The sequence below is a fragment of the Ursus americanus genome, chromosome 14 (assembly GCF_024610735.1).
Source record: "Ursus americanus isolate L20-20 chromosome 14, mUrsAme1.1.p, whole genome shotgun sequence".
Classification (NCBI taxonomy): Eukaryota; Metazoa; Chordata; class Mammalia; order Carnivora; family Ursidae; genus Ursus; species Ursus americanus.
The window spans coordinates 35,545,616-35,562,770 of NC_142140.1; the positions used below are offsets into that span (position 1 = coordinate 35,545,616).

A 17,155-nucleotide genomic window follows, 5' to 3' on the forward strand; every position below is an offset into this window, starting at 1 on the left:
AGATGTAGCAGGGACTGGATTAGGAATGGCTTTCTAGGCTATGATTAGTTTAGATTCTGTTCCATGAGCAAGGGGAAACAGTAAAGCATGGGTTTAATTTTTGAGATAACTCATTGGTGTTATTAAATGGAGTGCTGGGTGTATAGTACTGGTTGTCTTAACTACATGCTTTAAAACTTGACACTTGGGCAACCGAATTAGGAACAGACTGCAGGAGGACAAGTACGGTGTTGGTTTAAGAGGCTGTTGTAGTCCAGGTGAGATGATAGTAGTTTGGGCTAAGTCGTAGCAGTAGGAATGGAGAAGTGGATTCATTGAAGATATATTTTGACGACTACAGAATTTGCCGATAGTTCGGACAACTGAAGAATCAAACGTATTTACTGAGATGGTGAAAGTGGCAGTAGGGTTTGGGGTAGGGGGGAGGGCGGATCAAGAGTTCCAGTTTGGGCTCATTTAAATTTGCAGTGCCTTGTGGACATCCAAATGGAGATACCAAATGGGCAGTTGGTTATCAGTCTGGATCTCAGGGAGACTTCCAGACTGGAATCACGTATTTGGGAGTTATCTTCATATGTAAATCCATGAAACTGGATAAAGTCATCCAAGGGGTGTGGAGTAAGGCGCCCTAACTCAAGAACTCCTTAACGTCAGAGGCTGTACTGAGCATAACCAGCACAGTACGAGAACTAGGAGTATGTACGGGGTCTGGGAAGCCAGGAACAGGCAGGTGTGAGCGAAGCGCCGGCTGGTACCGGCTGCTCCTCCGTAAGCGCTCAAAATAAAAACAAGTCAGCTGTGGGCATGCTACCGCCAGGACCAATCACAGCAACATCCACCCATCCACGCCCCACCCCCGCCCCGTCCTCCTCCTCCGGGCGGCTCCGCCCCTCCGTCTTCCTGGAAGTCTCCCGGGCGGCTGCCCGGCGGCCATCTTGGTTGCCCGGCAGCTAGCTGGGAGGGTACGCGTGCGCGGGGGCCCTCCAGCTCGGGCGGGTGCGGCGTGTCCCTGAGGGTGGAGGCCGGTAGGCGTCCGCGGCCGAGATGACCCAGGCGGAGAAGGGGGACGCGGAGAACGGGAAGGAGAAGGGCGGGGAGAAGGAGAAAGAGCAGCGCGGCGTGAAACGACCCATTGTGCCCGCGCTGGTGCCGGAGTCGCTGCAGGAGGTGAGGCGCGGTACCGGGGCGGGTCTCGGTGAGAGCCTTCCGGCCGGGCGGGGGAGGGGAAGCAGGCGGCGACGCGAGGCTTCCGGTCCCCCACGCTGTGGTGGCTGGTTCCCGGGTAGTTCCCTCCCCGGCCCGCCGCCGAACCCGGACCGGGCTTTCGCCTACCTTGCAAGCTGCCGTGGGGTGTCAGTGACCGCAGGTAGAGTTAGCACCGGGCAGGGACAGTTGGCGGGACAGGCGTTTTCCTTTGTGAAGGAAACCTCAGGTAGTGGAGTCCAGTTCAAGCATAACGCTAGGAAAAAAGGCAGACGACTGTCTGAATAGACATGAAGAGTTTGTGTGTCAAAACCAGAACAAGAGTAAATCCTACTAACCAGAAAAAAATTGTGGTTGCATGGCAGGCGAAGGACCTGTGTGTGTGTGTGTGTGTGTGTGTGTGTGTGTGTCTGTGTGTGTGTATTCTTTCTGATCAGTGAAAAAAAAATCACCGTTCCCGTAGGAAAATGGGCAAATTCACAGCAAAAGTAAGGAGGCATTGAAATGCTCAGAATTTTCATGTTGGACATCTCTGAGGCAGCCTCTCACTGATGGATGGGTTAAGGGTAACACCCAACTGGCCAGGCAGCTGTAGGAGGTAGAGCCCCCTGGCGGTCCCGGTAAACCCCGAGGGTGGTTCTTACTGTTGCACAGGCCTCAGTTTCTCCACCCATCTAGTTGAGGGAGCCGACTGGATGGTCTTTAAGGGCCTTGCCGGTTCCCACCCTCTAGGATTCTCTCATTCTGTGAGTGGGAGGCAGGAGGGTAGAGCTCACAGTTGGGCGTGGGGCAGCAGGTATTAGGGCATGGTGTGCAATGGGCTAGTGCAGAAGGCCATAGGGGAGTATTGGGCACACACAGCAGGTACCTCCTCTGGCCCTGATGGCCTGGGACGGTTTAAAAGGAAGTGACCTCAGGACCAAGACCTGAAGAATGATTAGGACTTAGCCAGGGGGAATCTCAGGGCAGGAGAACAGTGTGGAAGAGACCTGGGCCAGGAGAGGATATGAAATTTTGGTGATCAGGATGTTTGGAAGTAAGGAAGAAGGAGCAAGAGGTGACACTGGAGATCTTAGTGAAGCCTATCGTGAGAGTCTTAAAGCCAAAGAGCCTGCTCTCTTCTGGAAGGCAGTGGAGAACTTTGAAAGAGCTCGCGAGACTCCTAGCTACATGATTAACTAACTTAATCCTCACAATAACTCTATGAGGTAGGAACTTCGTCCAGAGCAAAGAAGTGGCGCAGTATGAATTTGAAGCCAGGTCTGTGAATCCAGAGCCTGGGCCCTTAATCATTGTAGCAGCATTTCCTTAACCTCAGTCAGTTGTAGGACACCCTTTAGTTTTGCCATATTCTCTGTGGCTTTTTCATATCCATTATTCGCTTAATAACTTTTTTACTCAGTCTTATTTAAGCATTAGTATTCGGGAAATGATTTGTGGGGTGTACTGGCTATTTTTCCTGATGTGTTAAAATAAGTATGTAATTATTAAAAAATATTTGTTTACACTTTGGAAAACTGCCATTACTAACCCCAGAGCTTTCCACTCACTGTGCTGCAACCTGTGTGCTGGAAATGAGGTACAAGTATCCCTGACGGCAAGCAGCTTCCTCTTTTTACCCCAACCTACTGGGCAGATGTCTGCCATAGCACAGAAAAGCTTTGGAAGTACTATTTAACATCATGCCAACCGCGTGAAAGAGGTGCATTCAGCAAACACCTCCTAGGCTCCTGTGTCCCTTGCACTGGGCATAGAGTAGTGAACAAGACAGAAGTGATCCCTTCTTACAGGGAGGTTTTTGTCTGTTGGGAGGGCAGACAGTAAATAATTACAAGCATGACAGGTGCCATGAAAATTATATTGCAGGGGGATAAGCAAATCTACTCTAGTGACATTTAACTTCAGAACTAAAGAGAGAAATAAGATTTACCAGGGAGAAAGGATGTGGCAGGCAAAGAGAGTTACCTGTGTGAAGACCTAGAAGTCAGCATGGTGTGTTAAGAAATCAAGAGAGATCTAGGTTGGGAAGATTAAAGAGACCGGAAAGGAGGTGGTTCTCAAGTAAGGCTAGAGAAGTAGACAGGATCTTGATCTCACAGGTTCTGGACTTTATCTTATGGGCAAGCTATGGAAGTGTTTTAAATGGAGACATGCAAGAACACACAACTGTAGCTCAAGGACAGGGCAGGGCAGAGTAGGTGCAGGCTAAGGAGTCGTGCAGGAATGGTGGTTCTCCACAGAGGGATCCTTTGTCACAGGGATCGTCAGCATCCCTTCTTCCCCTTCTCTCTACTGAAACTCCGGGTCCCTCAACAAGTTCACGAGGTAAAGATTCCCCCAATAGTTCAGATTATGTTCTGCCCCTCCTTGCAAATTATAGATCTGAAACAATTACCATCTAAAAATAAAGCCCACAGTAATCACTCCCCTGTCCTGATATGTGCTGCTTTGTCATTTCTTGTTCACCATTTCCCAAGAATGGATTGTGGAATACAGCAAAGTTTTCTGACCTATGAGGACAGAATTGTGAACTCTGGCATTTTAACCCCAAACTTTTGCCAGATTAGAAGAATAGCACAGAACTAACAAGGGGTAAAGTGTTTTAAAAACAATGACCAAAATGTGGTTTATGCGCACACTCAGAAGTGGTTGATGTATAAAGCGTTATTTTCCAGCATTACAAAACAATAATTCTGTGCTTACGTGAATTTCTCCCCTAACCTGTTCAACCAGTGGTTATCAAACCTGAGTGATCATACTGATCACCTCAGGAACTTTTGAAAGTTGCAGATTTCTAGGCTCCCTCCCTGGAAATTCTGAATCGGAAAATTTGTACTGGAGGCTTAGAGTCTAGTTTTTTATTTACAAGCATCTTTAGGTGATTCAGATTTAGCTTGCACTTCGCTAGGCATAGTATTCCCTACACTTACTCCTTTTCTGTTTCCCCTAGTAAACTGAAAGTTCCTCGTGGTCAGGATTTTGTCTTGGTCACCATTGTAACCCCCCCTCCACCGATACCTGGCACAGAAATTCTCGGTAATTGTAGATTAACTTGCATTGGATAATTATGGTTTCGTTCATTTAAACAGATGTTGACCTGTGTAGTGTGAGTCAGATGCTGGGAGCACAGAAATACGAACTGAGTTTGCATTCAGGCAGGGAGCAATAATTGGGTGCCTCTCAAAGAGCTGAATTATTTTGATACCTGTGAGTCTGATAGTCATTACAGGAAACTAACTTCTTAGTCTAGCCTGCTACCTGTATGTTATTTAACTTGTTACCTGTATATTATTTACTAAGGTCACACTTCTGTGTTTTATATTTGCAGCAAATCCAGAGCAACTTCATTGTTGTCATACATCCAGGTTCAACAACCTTAAGGATTGGTCGAGCCACAGACACACTTCCTGCTAGCATTCCTCATGTCATTGCACGAAGACACAAACAACAAGGGCAGCCACTATATAAGGACAACTGGCTCCTAAGGGAAGGACTAAATGTAAGTCAGAAATGGAGGATCTGGAGAGAAAGCCCAAGGTTGTTTCCTTGGGGGAGCTTAGACATTCACGTATACTATGTGTACTTGAATTAACATCTTCATAGCTTTAATGTGTTTTAAAATAATAACATTCAGGGTTACAAATAGCATTTTTCATTTGAGCTAGTGGTTTTAGATTGTAAAGAAATAATTCTGACGAAAGCAAATCAAAATTTTTTAATCCGTCAATATGAATTGGGTTTGATGAAGGTGATTTTTAATGGAAGATAGAGAATTGTCACTCACTTAAAATGATGCATTAAGGCCTCTTAACTAACTGCCGTATTTTTCTCTTCCAGATACTTATAGTTTATATTGAGTTCGTATTTTTAATCCATAAGCAAATTGAATTGTTATAATCACTTCCTACAATCTTAGATCAAATTATAATTCAAAGGCAGGACTGTATGTATCCTTGCAGTTAGCATTTACTTTATCCTACCTTGCAGATGGTAATTATCAGAAAAATTTTTCATGGTAGGTGTTAAAATATGCATATTGCATTGTAATCCACATTTAAGTTTTAGATGAAAGATAGTTTTAGGAACTTGAAGTTTCTGTACTTCTGTTAGTAAGGTTTAGGGTTCCACTTTTTAGCATAACTGGAAGACTGCCTATGTCCATTTCTAATCTAAGTGTAACTTGAGGATATAAGAGTCTAAATCCATTTTTATCTTTGGATCTTATAGTTCTACCTGTCTACATAAATCTCAGGAGTAAAAGTTGATAGAAAACAGTAACTTTTCCGTAGAGATATTTATAGATGTGTTCTTTACAATGTCACAGGGACTTGAATACCTGCTGAATAAACAAAATAACCCAAGTGAATATAACATTGTTACAAAATTGTAAATAGGAGAATTATGTAGGTGTTTGGAAAAGTCTCTAAAATACTTGTAAATACTAAGTAGCTCTCCAGTGCTTAGTGCCATTAACAATTTTATCACTTAAACTTCACTTGAGGTTATAGATTTTTGCAAATAGGTGGTTTATGGTGAGGGTTCCTTTCTGACTTCTTTATTTATAAAGAATAAAAAGATTACTTTGAATTCTTAAGATTGATACATATGGCAAAGATTAAGGAAATGCTGCTACTTGTTTATGAGGGAGCATTTCCTCTTGATGGATTAAATCAGTAGTTTGCCACATTGCTTTCTCTTTTTACTAAATCCTTTGTGCTTCTCATCTTTCACTCCCTCCCTCCCCCCAGAAACCAGAGAGTAATGAACAAAGACAAAATGGCCTTAAAATGGTGGATCAAGCAATATGGTCTAAAAAGATGTCAAATGGTACAAGACGGATTCCCGTGTCCCCTGAACAGGTTCAGTCTTAACTCTTTCTTCAGATTCATTCTGTCACTGCTGTTTTGTCATAAGTGCTATTCATGTGCTCTCTTGATTTCATTATGCAAATTAAAGATGGGATTTCCTTAAAAAAAGGAGAAAAACCATTCATAACCAGCTACAGAATATGCAAACGAATGTCACAAGTGCTTGGGCAAGCTGAGTAATTTAAAAGATGGTGTTTCTTGTGGCAGGTTGATAAAATTTATAGTTTACCTGAGAGTCTTAAGTGTACAATCCCAGGATCAGGTGGGAAGCAATATTCTTACTATATTTGCCATTTTAATATAATAAAAAATACTTAGAAATGGACATGAGTTGGTATGATATGTAGATGTATATTCAGCTTTAAACAGAGTGCAGTATTAATTTTGGACTGGCTATGAATCACAGCATAGATATTAAAACCACGGGAAAAATCACAATTTTGGAAAAGGTCAAGAGAATCTTTATGTGACCAGTCAGTATTTTGCCAAATATTTAGGATTTGTGATTAAATTTTGCTACTGTATCTGGTCTATGAGAGAGGAGAAAAGAGGACTCATACTACATTTCTCCTTTCTTCTTTTGTTCTTACATAATTTCAGAGACTTTTCTGGTGTTCCTTTGTTTCAGGCACGCTCCTACAACAAGCAGATGCGACCTGCAATTTTAGATCACTGTTCTGGAAATAAGTGGACAAACACATCTCATCACCCGGAGTTTTTGGTGGGAGAAGAGGTAGGGAACTTCTCAGCGCCATCCAGTTCTAGTTGTTTCCTAGAATTCATAATCTTCCTTGCGGGCCCAGATACTCACACAGGCTCCTGGGATATTAGATACTCCACTCTCAACATTTGGAATAGTCAGCAAATCTTAATCATACTCTGGCCTTAGATTTTTTAATGTGAATCCAGAAAACACCCAACAGAAATTTTAACAATGTATTCATCTCCCCGTCTTTTCTAGGCCTTGTACGTTAATCCATTGGACTGTTACAATATTCACTGGCCTATCAGAAGAGGTCAGTTAAATATTCACCCGGGACCTGGGGGCTCCCTTACAGCTGTTCTGGCGGATATTGAAGTAATATGGTCTCAGGCAATCCAAAAATACTTGGAAATCCCCCTGAAAGATTTAAAGGTGAGCTAAAATTCCCAGTTACTTGGATTGGCTTTAAGATTCTTGATCAGTAAAAGTACACATTACTGGATTGCTTGTAATCTAGTGTCCTTGAAGCGTTCTCAGCCTTAAGGTGTTTAGGCGAGCTTTCCTTCTTCACTGACTTCACCTCTGGTGATTTCTTTTTCTTACTGTGTTTGTTTCTGTGGTGTCCCTATCTACTGCTCAGCAACCAGCAAGCTTGCTCATGTTTATGCCTTCTCTTTGGACCTTTTTCAGTTCACATTTGTTGTCTTATTTTTAATTTCACCAGGTTTTGTTTTGTTTTTCAATTGAAGTATAGTTGACACGCAATGTTACATTAGTTTCAGGTGTACGACACAGTGATTGGACAACCCTGTACGTAATGTTGTGCTCACCACAAGTGTAGCTACCGTCTGTCACCATACAGTGCTGTTACACTACCGTTGACTACATTTCCTATGCTGTAGCTTGCATCCCCATGATTTCGTCATTCTATAACTGGAAGCCTCTGTCTCCCACTCCTCTTCACCCATGTTGCCCATCCCCCTCCCTCCTCCACTCTGGCAGCCACCAGTTTGATCTCTATATTTATGGTTCTCTTTCTGCTTTTTTTGGTTTATTGGTTTTGTTTTTTAGATTCCACACATAAGTGAAATTGTATGGTAATTCTCTTTCTCTGACTTATTTCACTTAGCATAAGGTCCTGTAGGTCCACCCATATTGTTGCAAATGGCAAGATCTCATTCTTTTTAATGGTTGAGTAATATTCCATTGTATGTATGTACCACATCTCCTTTATCCATTTATCTGTTGACGGACACTTAGGTTGCTTCCGTATCTTTGCTATTGTAAATAATGCTGCAGTGAACATAGGTGTGCATGTATTTTTTTCAAATTACTGTTTTAATTTTCTTTGGGCAATACCCAGTAGTAGAATTACTATTTTTAATTTTTTAGGAATCTCCATTCTGTTTTCCGCAGTGGCTATACCAATTTAGATTCTCACTTTTTCTCCACATCCTCACCAACACTTATTATTTTTTGTCTCTTTGATAGTAGTCATTCTGACAGTTTGAGGTGATACCTCATTGTGGTTTTGGTTTGCATTTCCCTGATGATGAGTGATGTTGAGCATTTCTTCATGTGTCTGTTGGTCATCTGTCTGTGTTCTTTGAAAAAATGTCTGTTCAGGTCCTCTGCCCATTTTTTAAATTGGATTATTTGTTTTTCTGGTGTTGAGTTGTGTTAGTTCTTTATATATTTTCACTATTAGCCCCTATATCATCTGCATATATCTTTCCCAGCTAAGTAGGTTGCCTTGTTGATGATTTCCTTCTCTGTGCAAACTTTTTATTTTGATGTAACACCAGTAGTTTATTTTTGCTTTTGTTTCCCTTGCCTCAGGAGACATACCTAGAAAGATTAGGGGTGGTGTCGAAGAACTTGCTGCCTATGTTTTCTTATAGGAGTTTTATGGTTTCAGGTCTCACATTTATGAGTTTAACCCATTTTGAGTTTATTTTTGTGCATGCTGTAAGAAGTGGTCCAATTTCATTCTTTTGCATGTAGCTGTCCAGTTTTCCCAGCACCGTCCCCATTGCGTATTCTTGCCTCCTTTGTCGAAGATCAGTTTATCATATAAGTGTAGGTTTATTTTTGGACTCTGTTCCATTCCATTGATCTGTGTATTTTTGTGCCAGTACCATACTGTTCTGATTTTTATAGCTTTGTAGTATATCTTGAAATCTGGGGTTGTGATACCATTTCACAGGTTTTTAGTAATTTAAAGGGGAAAAAACACACACAGCTTCAATATTTTCTGTTTTTCTTTAAACCTAAAAGATAGCAGAGAGGTTTGAGCTTTTGTTCTGGCCCTCTAACCATTGCTGTCATCCTTTAGAGAGAATCCTCTCTGAAGACAAGTGTAGTGACATTTATTTTGACCTAACTTTAGTATTAACCATTTTCTCTTTTTTTTCTTTGTTCTTCTTTTTTAGTATTATAGATGTATCTTGCTAATTCCTGATATCTATAATAAACAGCACGTGAAAGAATTAGTGAATATGATCCTAATGAAGATGGGTTTTTCAGGTATGTCTGGATATTCCAGAGAAATCTACTTGAAATGAGATTGTTTTTCTTTTTTACTGACAAAGTTAATCTAATTCACTGCTTTATTGAAATGCTTATTCTGAGAGGATCAGCTGTGTTTAGACGATTGCCTAGGGGTTCCCAGACTTTAATTGATGATTTGTCTTAGGATCTTTACTGCTCCCTAGCTGATTGCTCCTCTGCTTTTGTGTTTCAGGGATTGTGGTGCATCAGGAGTCTGTGTGTGCCACCTTTGGAAGTGGTTTAAGCAGCACATGTATTGTAGATGTTGGAGACCAGAAGACGAGCGTGTGCTGTGTGGAGGATGGAGTCTCTCATCGGAATACTCGGTAAGGACCTTGGAGGGTTGTGTTCTCTGCTCCTTCTCCCCTCACAGCCTGTTCAGCCAAAAAGCATCACAAGTTTAAAAAAAAAATTTATAAGGAATTATATATTCAGAGTTTGCATAGGAAACCCAGATTGTGAATGTGCAGATTCTAGCAAGGCCATAAACCAATGATTTTATCCTTCCTGTTAGAACTCTCTACTATGAGTTCACATCAGCAGCTCCTGAAAATCCTAGCTTGCATTGTGTGCTTTCCCCCAGAGGCAGTATATATATCAGTTCTGTGTCTCGCTGTGGTGTGATGGAGAGATACCAGTCATGCTCACGACAAAGCTTTATGGAGGCAAGTCATGTTGGGGAAAAGAGGTTTTCAGGTTTGAATTCTCTAGCATTGTATTTGCTTTTGTCATAATTGTTCAGTGAGCGATGAGTAGCTTTCTGGTCAAGTCCCTTCATGATGTCATCACTGATACACGAGGTAATAAAATAACTCTCAGGAGCAGGTTTGCTGCTTGTCCTTCCTGAGACAAGGCCAGCACAGGTAAGCACACTCAGGCAGTGCACATACAGGTTCTCTGCAGCATTTTTTTGCTCCCAGGATGGCTTCTTCAGGATGCTGTAGTTCTTCCTGTCCCTCACATAGGTAGTTCGAGATGCAGGGTATAGAGACATTTAAAAGAGACCCTAAGCAGTCCATAAGAAAGGTTGATCTGTTGCCTCCCACCCCAAATTATGATGCATTCTGAAACTCAGTATATGTTAATTTGGCTCATCCATTGTATTACTTAGTGCTGTTGGTTCTCAGAATATGGAGAAAACACTGGGCCCAGGTCTCCCACCTCTAAAATAACATACCATTCAGTTAGTTAGTATACTCTTTAAAGTTTTCTGCTGTGAGTTTGTCTTAATGGTGTCACAGCCTGTCAACTTGATACACTGGTGAGTATAGACAGGCAAACAACTATCGTATGTGACTTAGAAATGAGTTGCATTTAGGCGTGGCTGTTTTGTTTCTTGGAAACTTTTTGCGAATAGCATGACTGCTGCTAGGTGCCCACGACTGGTTATTTGCTAGAGTTCCGTTTCTCCCTCCCATGCATCCATCCTGTCCTTTCATTTTTTATTCCTACCATAAACATCTTTTGAGACTTGTTATGTTTCATTTCACTGTGCCTGATTGAGTTTTTGAAATGCCCTTCACACCTTCTTTTTTTTTTTTCTTCTTTTTTTTTTTTTTTTAGATTTTATTTATTTGACAGAGACACAGCGAGAGAGGGAACACAAGCAGGGGGAGTGGGAGAGGGAGAGGCAGGCTTCCCGCTGAGCCAGGAGCCCGATGCGGGGCTCGATCCCAGGACCTTGGGATCATGACCTGAGCCGAAGGCAGACGCCTAACGACTGAGCCACCCAGGCGCCCCTCTTGACTAACAGATTACTCACCTGCCTTTTCTTTTAACTCTAGGCTCTGTCTGGCCTATGGGGGGTCTGATGTGTCAAGGTGTTTCTACTGGCTGATGCAGCGAGCCGGGTTCCCTTACAGAGAATGCCAGCTAACAAATAAAATGGATTGTCTTCTTCTGCAGCACCTTAAAGAAACTTTCTGTCATTTAGATCAGGTGGGAGCAAAATCCAAATTGCTGCTTATTTTTGTTTCCAGGAAAAATTTAAGATATTTAAAAGGCAATTAAAAATATAATAGTATCGTGCTACCCTTTCAACCCAAGTTGAAAGAGTCTTGAAGTTGAAGTTCAGGAGTGAGAGTGTTTTGGTAAGGTCAGAGCTGTTAGGATGTGTCTCAGGCTCTGGAAAATATAGCTGATTTTTTTAAGGAAGTGTTTAGCAGATTTGTCTCCTTAGGATCTTTGATCAAGATGAAGATAAACCTTTAGATATAATGAATGTACAGGTATGGACATTTAATAAAATGGCATCAATTGAAGCACTTTCTTAGTGTCGTGGACAGTCAACATGTTACCATTGCTGTATGTGGATTCCTAACTTTTTATGCTTTCTGTTTCAGACCTTTTCTTTTCCCTGAAGCAGTCTAATTTTTTTTTTCAAGCAGTCTAATTCTGCATAACAAAATTTTGAGAAACCTACGACTGGGTATCATTTCCCAGTTATTGAGGGAATTGGCTTATTGATTTGGGTCCTTGTTTACGTTAGTGTTTATCGATAACGAAGAAAAAAATGCAGATGGTAGAAATTTGAGAAGTGTTAAAAGGGAAACAAGGTCCATTTGGACTCTTGTTTTACTAAATTCCAGTTGAAATAGGAAAAAAAAAGAAATGGTAGCAAGTTGCAGGGCAGCCTTGTTATAGGTGATATTCAGATGGTGGAGAGGCTTAATTGTCATTTGAGGAGTTCACATCCACTTTTACTGGTTCACTGACAGCATCTTTTCCTGGAATCAGGACATCTCTGGACTTCAGGATCATGAGTTTCAGATTCGACATCCAGATTCCCCTGCCCTACTTTACCAGTTTCGATTAGGAGATGAAAAACTCCAGGTAATATACGAGTATATATTTTCATGGGCAGAAAGAAAGCTGGCCAGGTTCAGTCAGACTGAGAGAACGTGTACTTGTCTGACACCTCATGAGGTCAGAATGCTGACTGGTTTAGACTGTCTTCTAAAACAGCTTTTAAGCCACCAATAGAATACAGATTAAAGTAGATCTGAGGACCATCTTTTTAATTAGCCACTATATGATTAGTTATTATTTAGAGAGAGGAGTACTGTTCTAACTAGTAAAATATAAAATAGCTTATTGGGCACTTGCATTACGTTTTTAAAAATTTTATTTATTTGAGAGAGAGAGTGAGAAGGAGCAGGGGGAGGGGCAGAAGCCGACTTCCTGCTCAGGGAGTCCAACGTGGGGCTTGATCCTGGAACCTCCAGATCATGACCTGAGCCACCGAGGCACCCCGGCACTTGCATTACATTTGCTTTGACATTTCTCTCTGGTGTCATATCACTCACTCAGTTGGATGATTTCTGTTAGTTTTCTGGCCTCTTGTGCAATGAAGAAATCATGCTACTCCCAAAAGAGAATACTTATTCCGTGTACCTTTTAGGATCTGATTTGCCAGTTTTGTTTTGGGAAGAACAGAATTTAATGGATCATTTTTTTCAGAAGGCAGTGTCCTTGGTTGATCATTTTTTTCCTTCCATGCACAGGCTCCAATGGCTTTGTTTTACCCAGCAACTTTTGGAATTGTCGGACAGAAAATGACAACTTTGCAGCACAGATCGCAGGGTGACCCTGAGGATCCTCATGATGAGCATTACCTGCTGGCCACGCAGAGCAAGCAGGAGCAGGTCTGCCGTGATTCTGGCGTGAGAGGGGACAGCTTTGCCCCTGCAGGAGAAGTTTGCCTGTCATTAATGGATCCTTGTAGTCACTGCAGACCAAAGCTAATACTGTTTTTAGAACGATAGATGGAATGAAGTCTAAATTTGAAATCCAGATGACAGATTTCTTCGTTCAGCAGACATTAATCCAATTTTCAGAATACCAGTCCACACATTTAGAAGTTAGTTTAATGAAGATACTTCCTTTTGGTATATACATTGATCTCCTTTTGAATGTTTATTCAGTAGGGAATATTCTTAGTAAAATCTCACTTATTTTAAAAATTATAATAAACAATATGTGGTCTAGGCAAAAAGCTGAATTCTTTTGTCCAGAGCTAATGATCCCAGTAGTAGGATGTCTGATGCAGGGGCACAGACAGCTTAAAGCTCTTACCTGCCAATAAAACAGCAGCTCATGATGGAAGGAGGAGGGCTCTAAACCTTTTCTAGTCCTTGTTCCTGAGCATGATGTGGTTAGATAAGGTCTGAAAATGAGGATTCCATAATAGACACAGGCACAAGAATCCTGCTGAAATACTCCACTTAAGAACTCTGTGCAAGGGGTAAATGTCCTTGTACGCTGACATTTCAGTTTTAAAATCCAACCAGTGATAGTAAGGTTGTGAGACTTGCCCTGCCTGCCTGCCAGTGACTGCTTTGGAATTGTCAGCACATCCTCATCTTTTGTACACCACGTCTCACTCCCGGGTAATCTGGGAGTGGGTCCAGGTGGTTGACTATATGCTAGCATGCATTCCCTCTGCACCACAGTGATGGACCTTTGCTTTATAGTAGTGTAAAGAGTGTAGTAGTGAGGGGTGGGGTCTAGCTGGAGAACATCAGCAGTGTTCTGTTATAGTCTACCATCCACTTGATTGTCCTTTTGATTGATTTAAAGTCTGCCAAAGCCACTGCTGACCGAAAGTCTGCATCCAAACCCATTGGATTTGAAGGGGATCTTCGTGGCCAGTCTTCTGATCTTCCAGAAAGACTCCATGCCCAGGAGGTGGATTTGGGATCCTCCCAGGGAGACTGTCTGATGGCTGGCAATGAATCTGAGGAGGCTCTCACAGCACTGATGTCCAGGAAGACTGCCATCTCGCTGTTTGAAGGGAAAGCCCTGGGCCTGGATAAAGCCATTCTTCACAGCATAGACTGCTGTTGTAAGCAAGTTTGGGGAGCTGGTTAGGTGAATGGGCTCAAGCTAGAGTGTGGTTGTGCAGCATAGCGCATGCATTGAAAAACTGTGGAGCACCTGCTTTGTGCTTGCATTGTCGGGTATTAGGAATTGGTTCCTGGCCTCGTTGGAGATACAGCCTACTAGAGGACACCAAAGAAGTTAAATTGCCACACAAATGGGAAATTACAACTATGACAGGTGCTGCAAAGTCAAACTAAAGGATACTGACTTTCAGAGTTTCTGAATGAGGGATTTAATAAGGAAGTTTTATTAGGAGGAAGAAGTGGAGGATGGGAGTCATGGCAGGGAAGCCCTTCTTGGGGAAGAGCCACTTGAGAGAGATCTAGGAGATGAGTGGGCGTTAGCCTGTCACAGGGTGGCATTCTGGGCAGAGGAAGAGGCCTGTGTGGAGGCCAGTGTGGCTGAGGGGGTAGGGGCCAGGATGAAGCTAGAGAAGCAGTATGTACATGCCACATTGGACTTTGTAGGTCCCTGTAGAGATTTTGGTCCTAAACCTGCAAGTAGCAGAGTGGGTGGTATGATAACAACATGTTCACATTGGTGTTTTCCAAGATTCTTCTGTCTGCATTTTTGAGGATGGGTTGGAGAGAGATCTTGGAGAAGGCTCTTAGAGTTGTCCAAATGAGATGGCAGTGGCTTGGCCCAGGGTGGTGGTGGGTATGGAGAAAAAGAGTAGACGGAATATCATTGTCTTTTCAGCATCTGATGATACGAAAAAGAAGATGTACAGTTCCATCCTCGTGGTGGGAGGTGGTTTGATGTTTCATAAAGCTCAAGAATTTCTGCAGCACAGAATTCTCAACAAAATGCCACCTTCATTCAGGCGAATAATTGAGAATGTGGATGTGATCACAAGGCCTAAGGTCTGTTGTTCATGGTGCAGTTGGATTATATGCAAATGAAACCAGGACTGATTGTAATTGTAATGCTGTATGTGGACAGATAAAATCCTGGGAGCCATGAGGTTGCGTCTGGGCAGCTCTTTTTTTTTTTTTTTTTTTTTTAAGATTTTATGTATTTATTCGACAGAGATAGAGACAGCCAGCGAGAGAGGGAACACAAGCAGGGGGAGTGGGAGAGGAAGAAGCAGGCTCCCAGCGGAGAAGCCTGATGTGGGACTCGATCCCCGAATGCCGGGATCACGCCCTGAGCCGAAGGCAGACGCTTAACGACTGCGCTACCCAGGCGCCCCACTGGGCAGCTCTTAATTAAGGGTTTGGGCAAATGGAAAAATTTCCGTAGGTCACAGATTTGGTGCAGGGAGCTTTGGGCCTAGGGGCCTGGAGTCCTGGTTGTTAGTCCCTGCTAGACTCTCCAGACTAACATGACTGACTTCCAAAAGCCATGCCTTTGGAAAAGGACTGGGTGGGGCAAGGAAAAGACTGGCTGGTCTCCCATCGGCCAGAACAACTCTAGTTTTCGCTTTGGTATTAAGGATCTGTTGCTGATCCCTGGACCAGGGCATCTTTACAGATCCTTTTGGCTTGCATTAGCTTGGAAAGAAACATAAACCCTGGAATTTAGAAAGAGATTGTATCTGTATTTCATTATATCCCACAAACAATTCCTGGGGATGTTTTTATTATATTTAATTTTAATCTTGAGGAAGGGGTTATGGTATCTATTTATCCTATTCTAACTTCAGAATATGGGATCTGTTTGTGGATTAACAGTGAATAGTAGCATGTTCAGTAATAAATACACTAAAGTTTTCTTGTCAGTTGGAACAGAAAAATGTCTGTAGTTCATAGATCCTATACGGATGAGTCTTTAATGCAGGTTGAAAAATCTGGCTTTTTAGGTATTGATTCAGCAGGGGTTTTTTACCCCCAAAATCAAAGAAATGATATGTATATGTCTTGTCTGCTTTTGCTGAAATACCTTTATCACTTCTCTAGGACATGGATCCCCGGCTGATTGCATGGAAAGGAGGGGCCGTGTTGGCTTGTTTGGACACCACCCAGGAACTGTGGATTTACCAGAGAGAATGGCAGCGCTTTGGTGTCCGCATGTTACGAGAGCGAGCTGCTTTTGTCTGGTGAAAATGGGCAGAAAGTCACTACTGAAGACCAAAAACAGGCCTCCTGGTATAAAAGACTCTTAAAGAATATATATATTTTAATTTATTGACTTAGATGCTTAAGTTTCATGGAAAATAAATGGATTTTAACTTTTACATGGACAACAGGACATTTATGGATAAATATGAACTTTTCAGTGGTAAATTCTCCTGCCCCTTTCTCAGGGTCGCAGGAGCTCCCTGATGATGTGAAATGTTGCTGTTGAGTGGCTCGTATGCACGCCCTGGTTTAAGTTGACCTCAGTGTCATCAGACAATCTCACACAGCCACAAAGGGTGGGTGTGTGACTCGGGTACCTGAGAACCGTCAGGCCATGCCATTTACCTCATGTGTTACGGCAGGCACACATTGTTTTGACTCTTGTGCTCTTAGAATTCCAAATAGGGAGAGAAAAGGTTCATTCTTTCTTTTCCTGTTGGATTACAAAAAAGACTGTGACCAGTTGAGCTCTGGATTTCCAGAGGCAAAGATTTAAGGCTGGGCTGGCTGGCTTTTGTTACTTGACATGCTTCAGGTGGGCTTGGGGAAAGAGAACAATCCTTATCTGACCAAAACAGAACAAAAACTGAAAAGGAAAACACATTTCCTTCCTAAAGCCAAAGAGACACAATTCAGGTGTAATTTAGAATTGTTAACTTGTGCAGAAGAATAAGGTGACTGCTGTGATCTCTGCCAGCTTAATCGTCAAGCTCCCAATTTTCTTTTACTTGAAGAACCAAGAGAAAGGTTTTGGAACTCTTTGTGCTCAGTATGATCATTTGACCTTAATCTGTAAACAATCTGGAGCAAAATCTAAGTACGGATAGCTGTTAGCACTAGTAGTCCAGGCCTTGGTGAAGCCTTCCGAGCCCCTGGCCAGAGGAAGAGAA

At 42.4% G+C, this 17,155-nt stretch overlaps 1 protein-coding gene across 2 annotated transcripts; it reads left to right on the top strand.

Moving 5' to 3' along the window:
• Window positions 1–914: 914 nt before the first annotated feature.
• Window positions 915–16,381, top strand: ACTR8 (actin related protein 8). 2 transcript variants are annotated; one of them, XM_045807358.2, is made up of 13 exons: window positions 915–1,167; window positions 4,532–4,702; window positions 5,952–6,062; window positions 6,700–6,804; window positions 7,033–7,206; window positions 9,207–9,300; window positions 9,518–9,650; window positions 11,109–11,262; window positions 12,061–12,156; window positions 12,828–12,968; window positions 13,903–14,167; window positions 14,905–15,068; window positions 16,104–16,381. In XM_045807358.2, the coding sequence occupies exons 1-13, from the start codon at window positions 1,045–1,047 to the stop codon at window positions 16,245–16,247; spliced, it is 1,875 nt and encodes a 624-aa protein (XP_045663314.1). In that variant the 5' UTR covers window positions 915–1,044; the 3' UTR covers window positions 16,248–16,381. The 2 variants fall into 2 exon arrangements, with proteins under 2 accessions (XP_045663314.1, XP_045663315.1); XM_045807359.2 differs by lacking the exon at window positions 915–1,167 and adding an exon at window positions 1,249–1,366.
• Window positions 16,382–17,155: the final 774 nt, after the last annotated feature.

Excerpts from the sequence above, each read along its gene's own strand:
- ACTR8 (XM_045807358.2), top strand. The coding sequence starts at position 1,045 with ATGACCCAGGCGGAGAAGGGGGACGCGGAGAACGGGAAGGAGAAGGGC. Across the intron at positions 6,063-6,699 it reads TTCCCGTGTCCCCTGAACAG|GCACGCTCCTACAACAAGCA; the intron begins GTTCAGTCTTAA and ends CCTTTGTTTCAG. Across the intron at positions 6,805-7,032 it reads AGTTTTTGGTGGGAGAAGAG|GCCTTGTACGTTAATCCATT; the intron begins GTAGGGAACTTC and ends CGTCTTTTCTAG.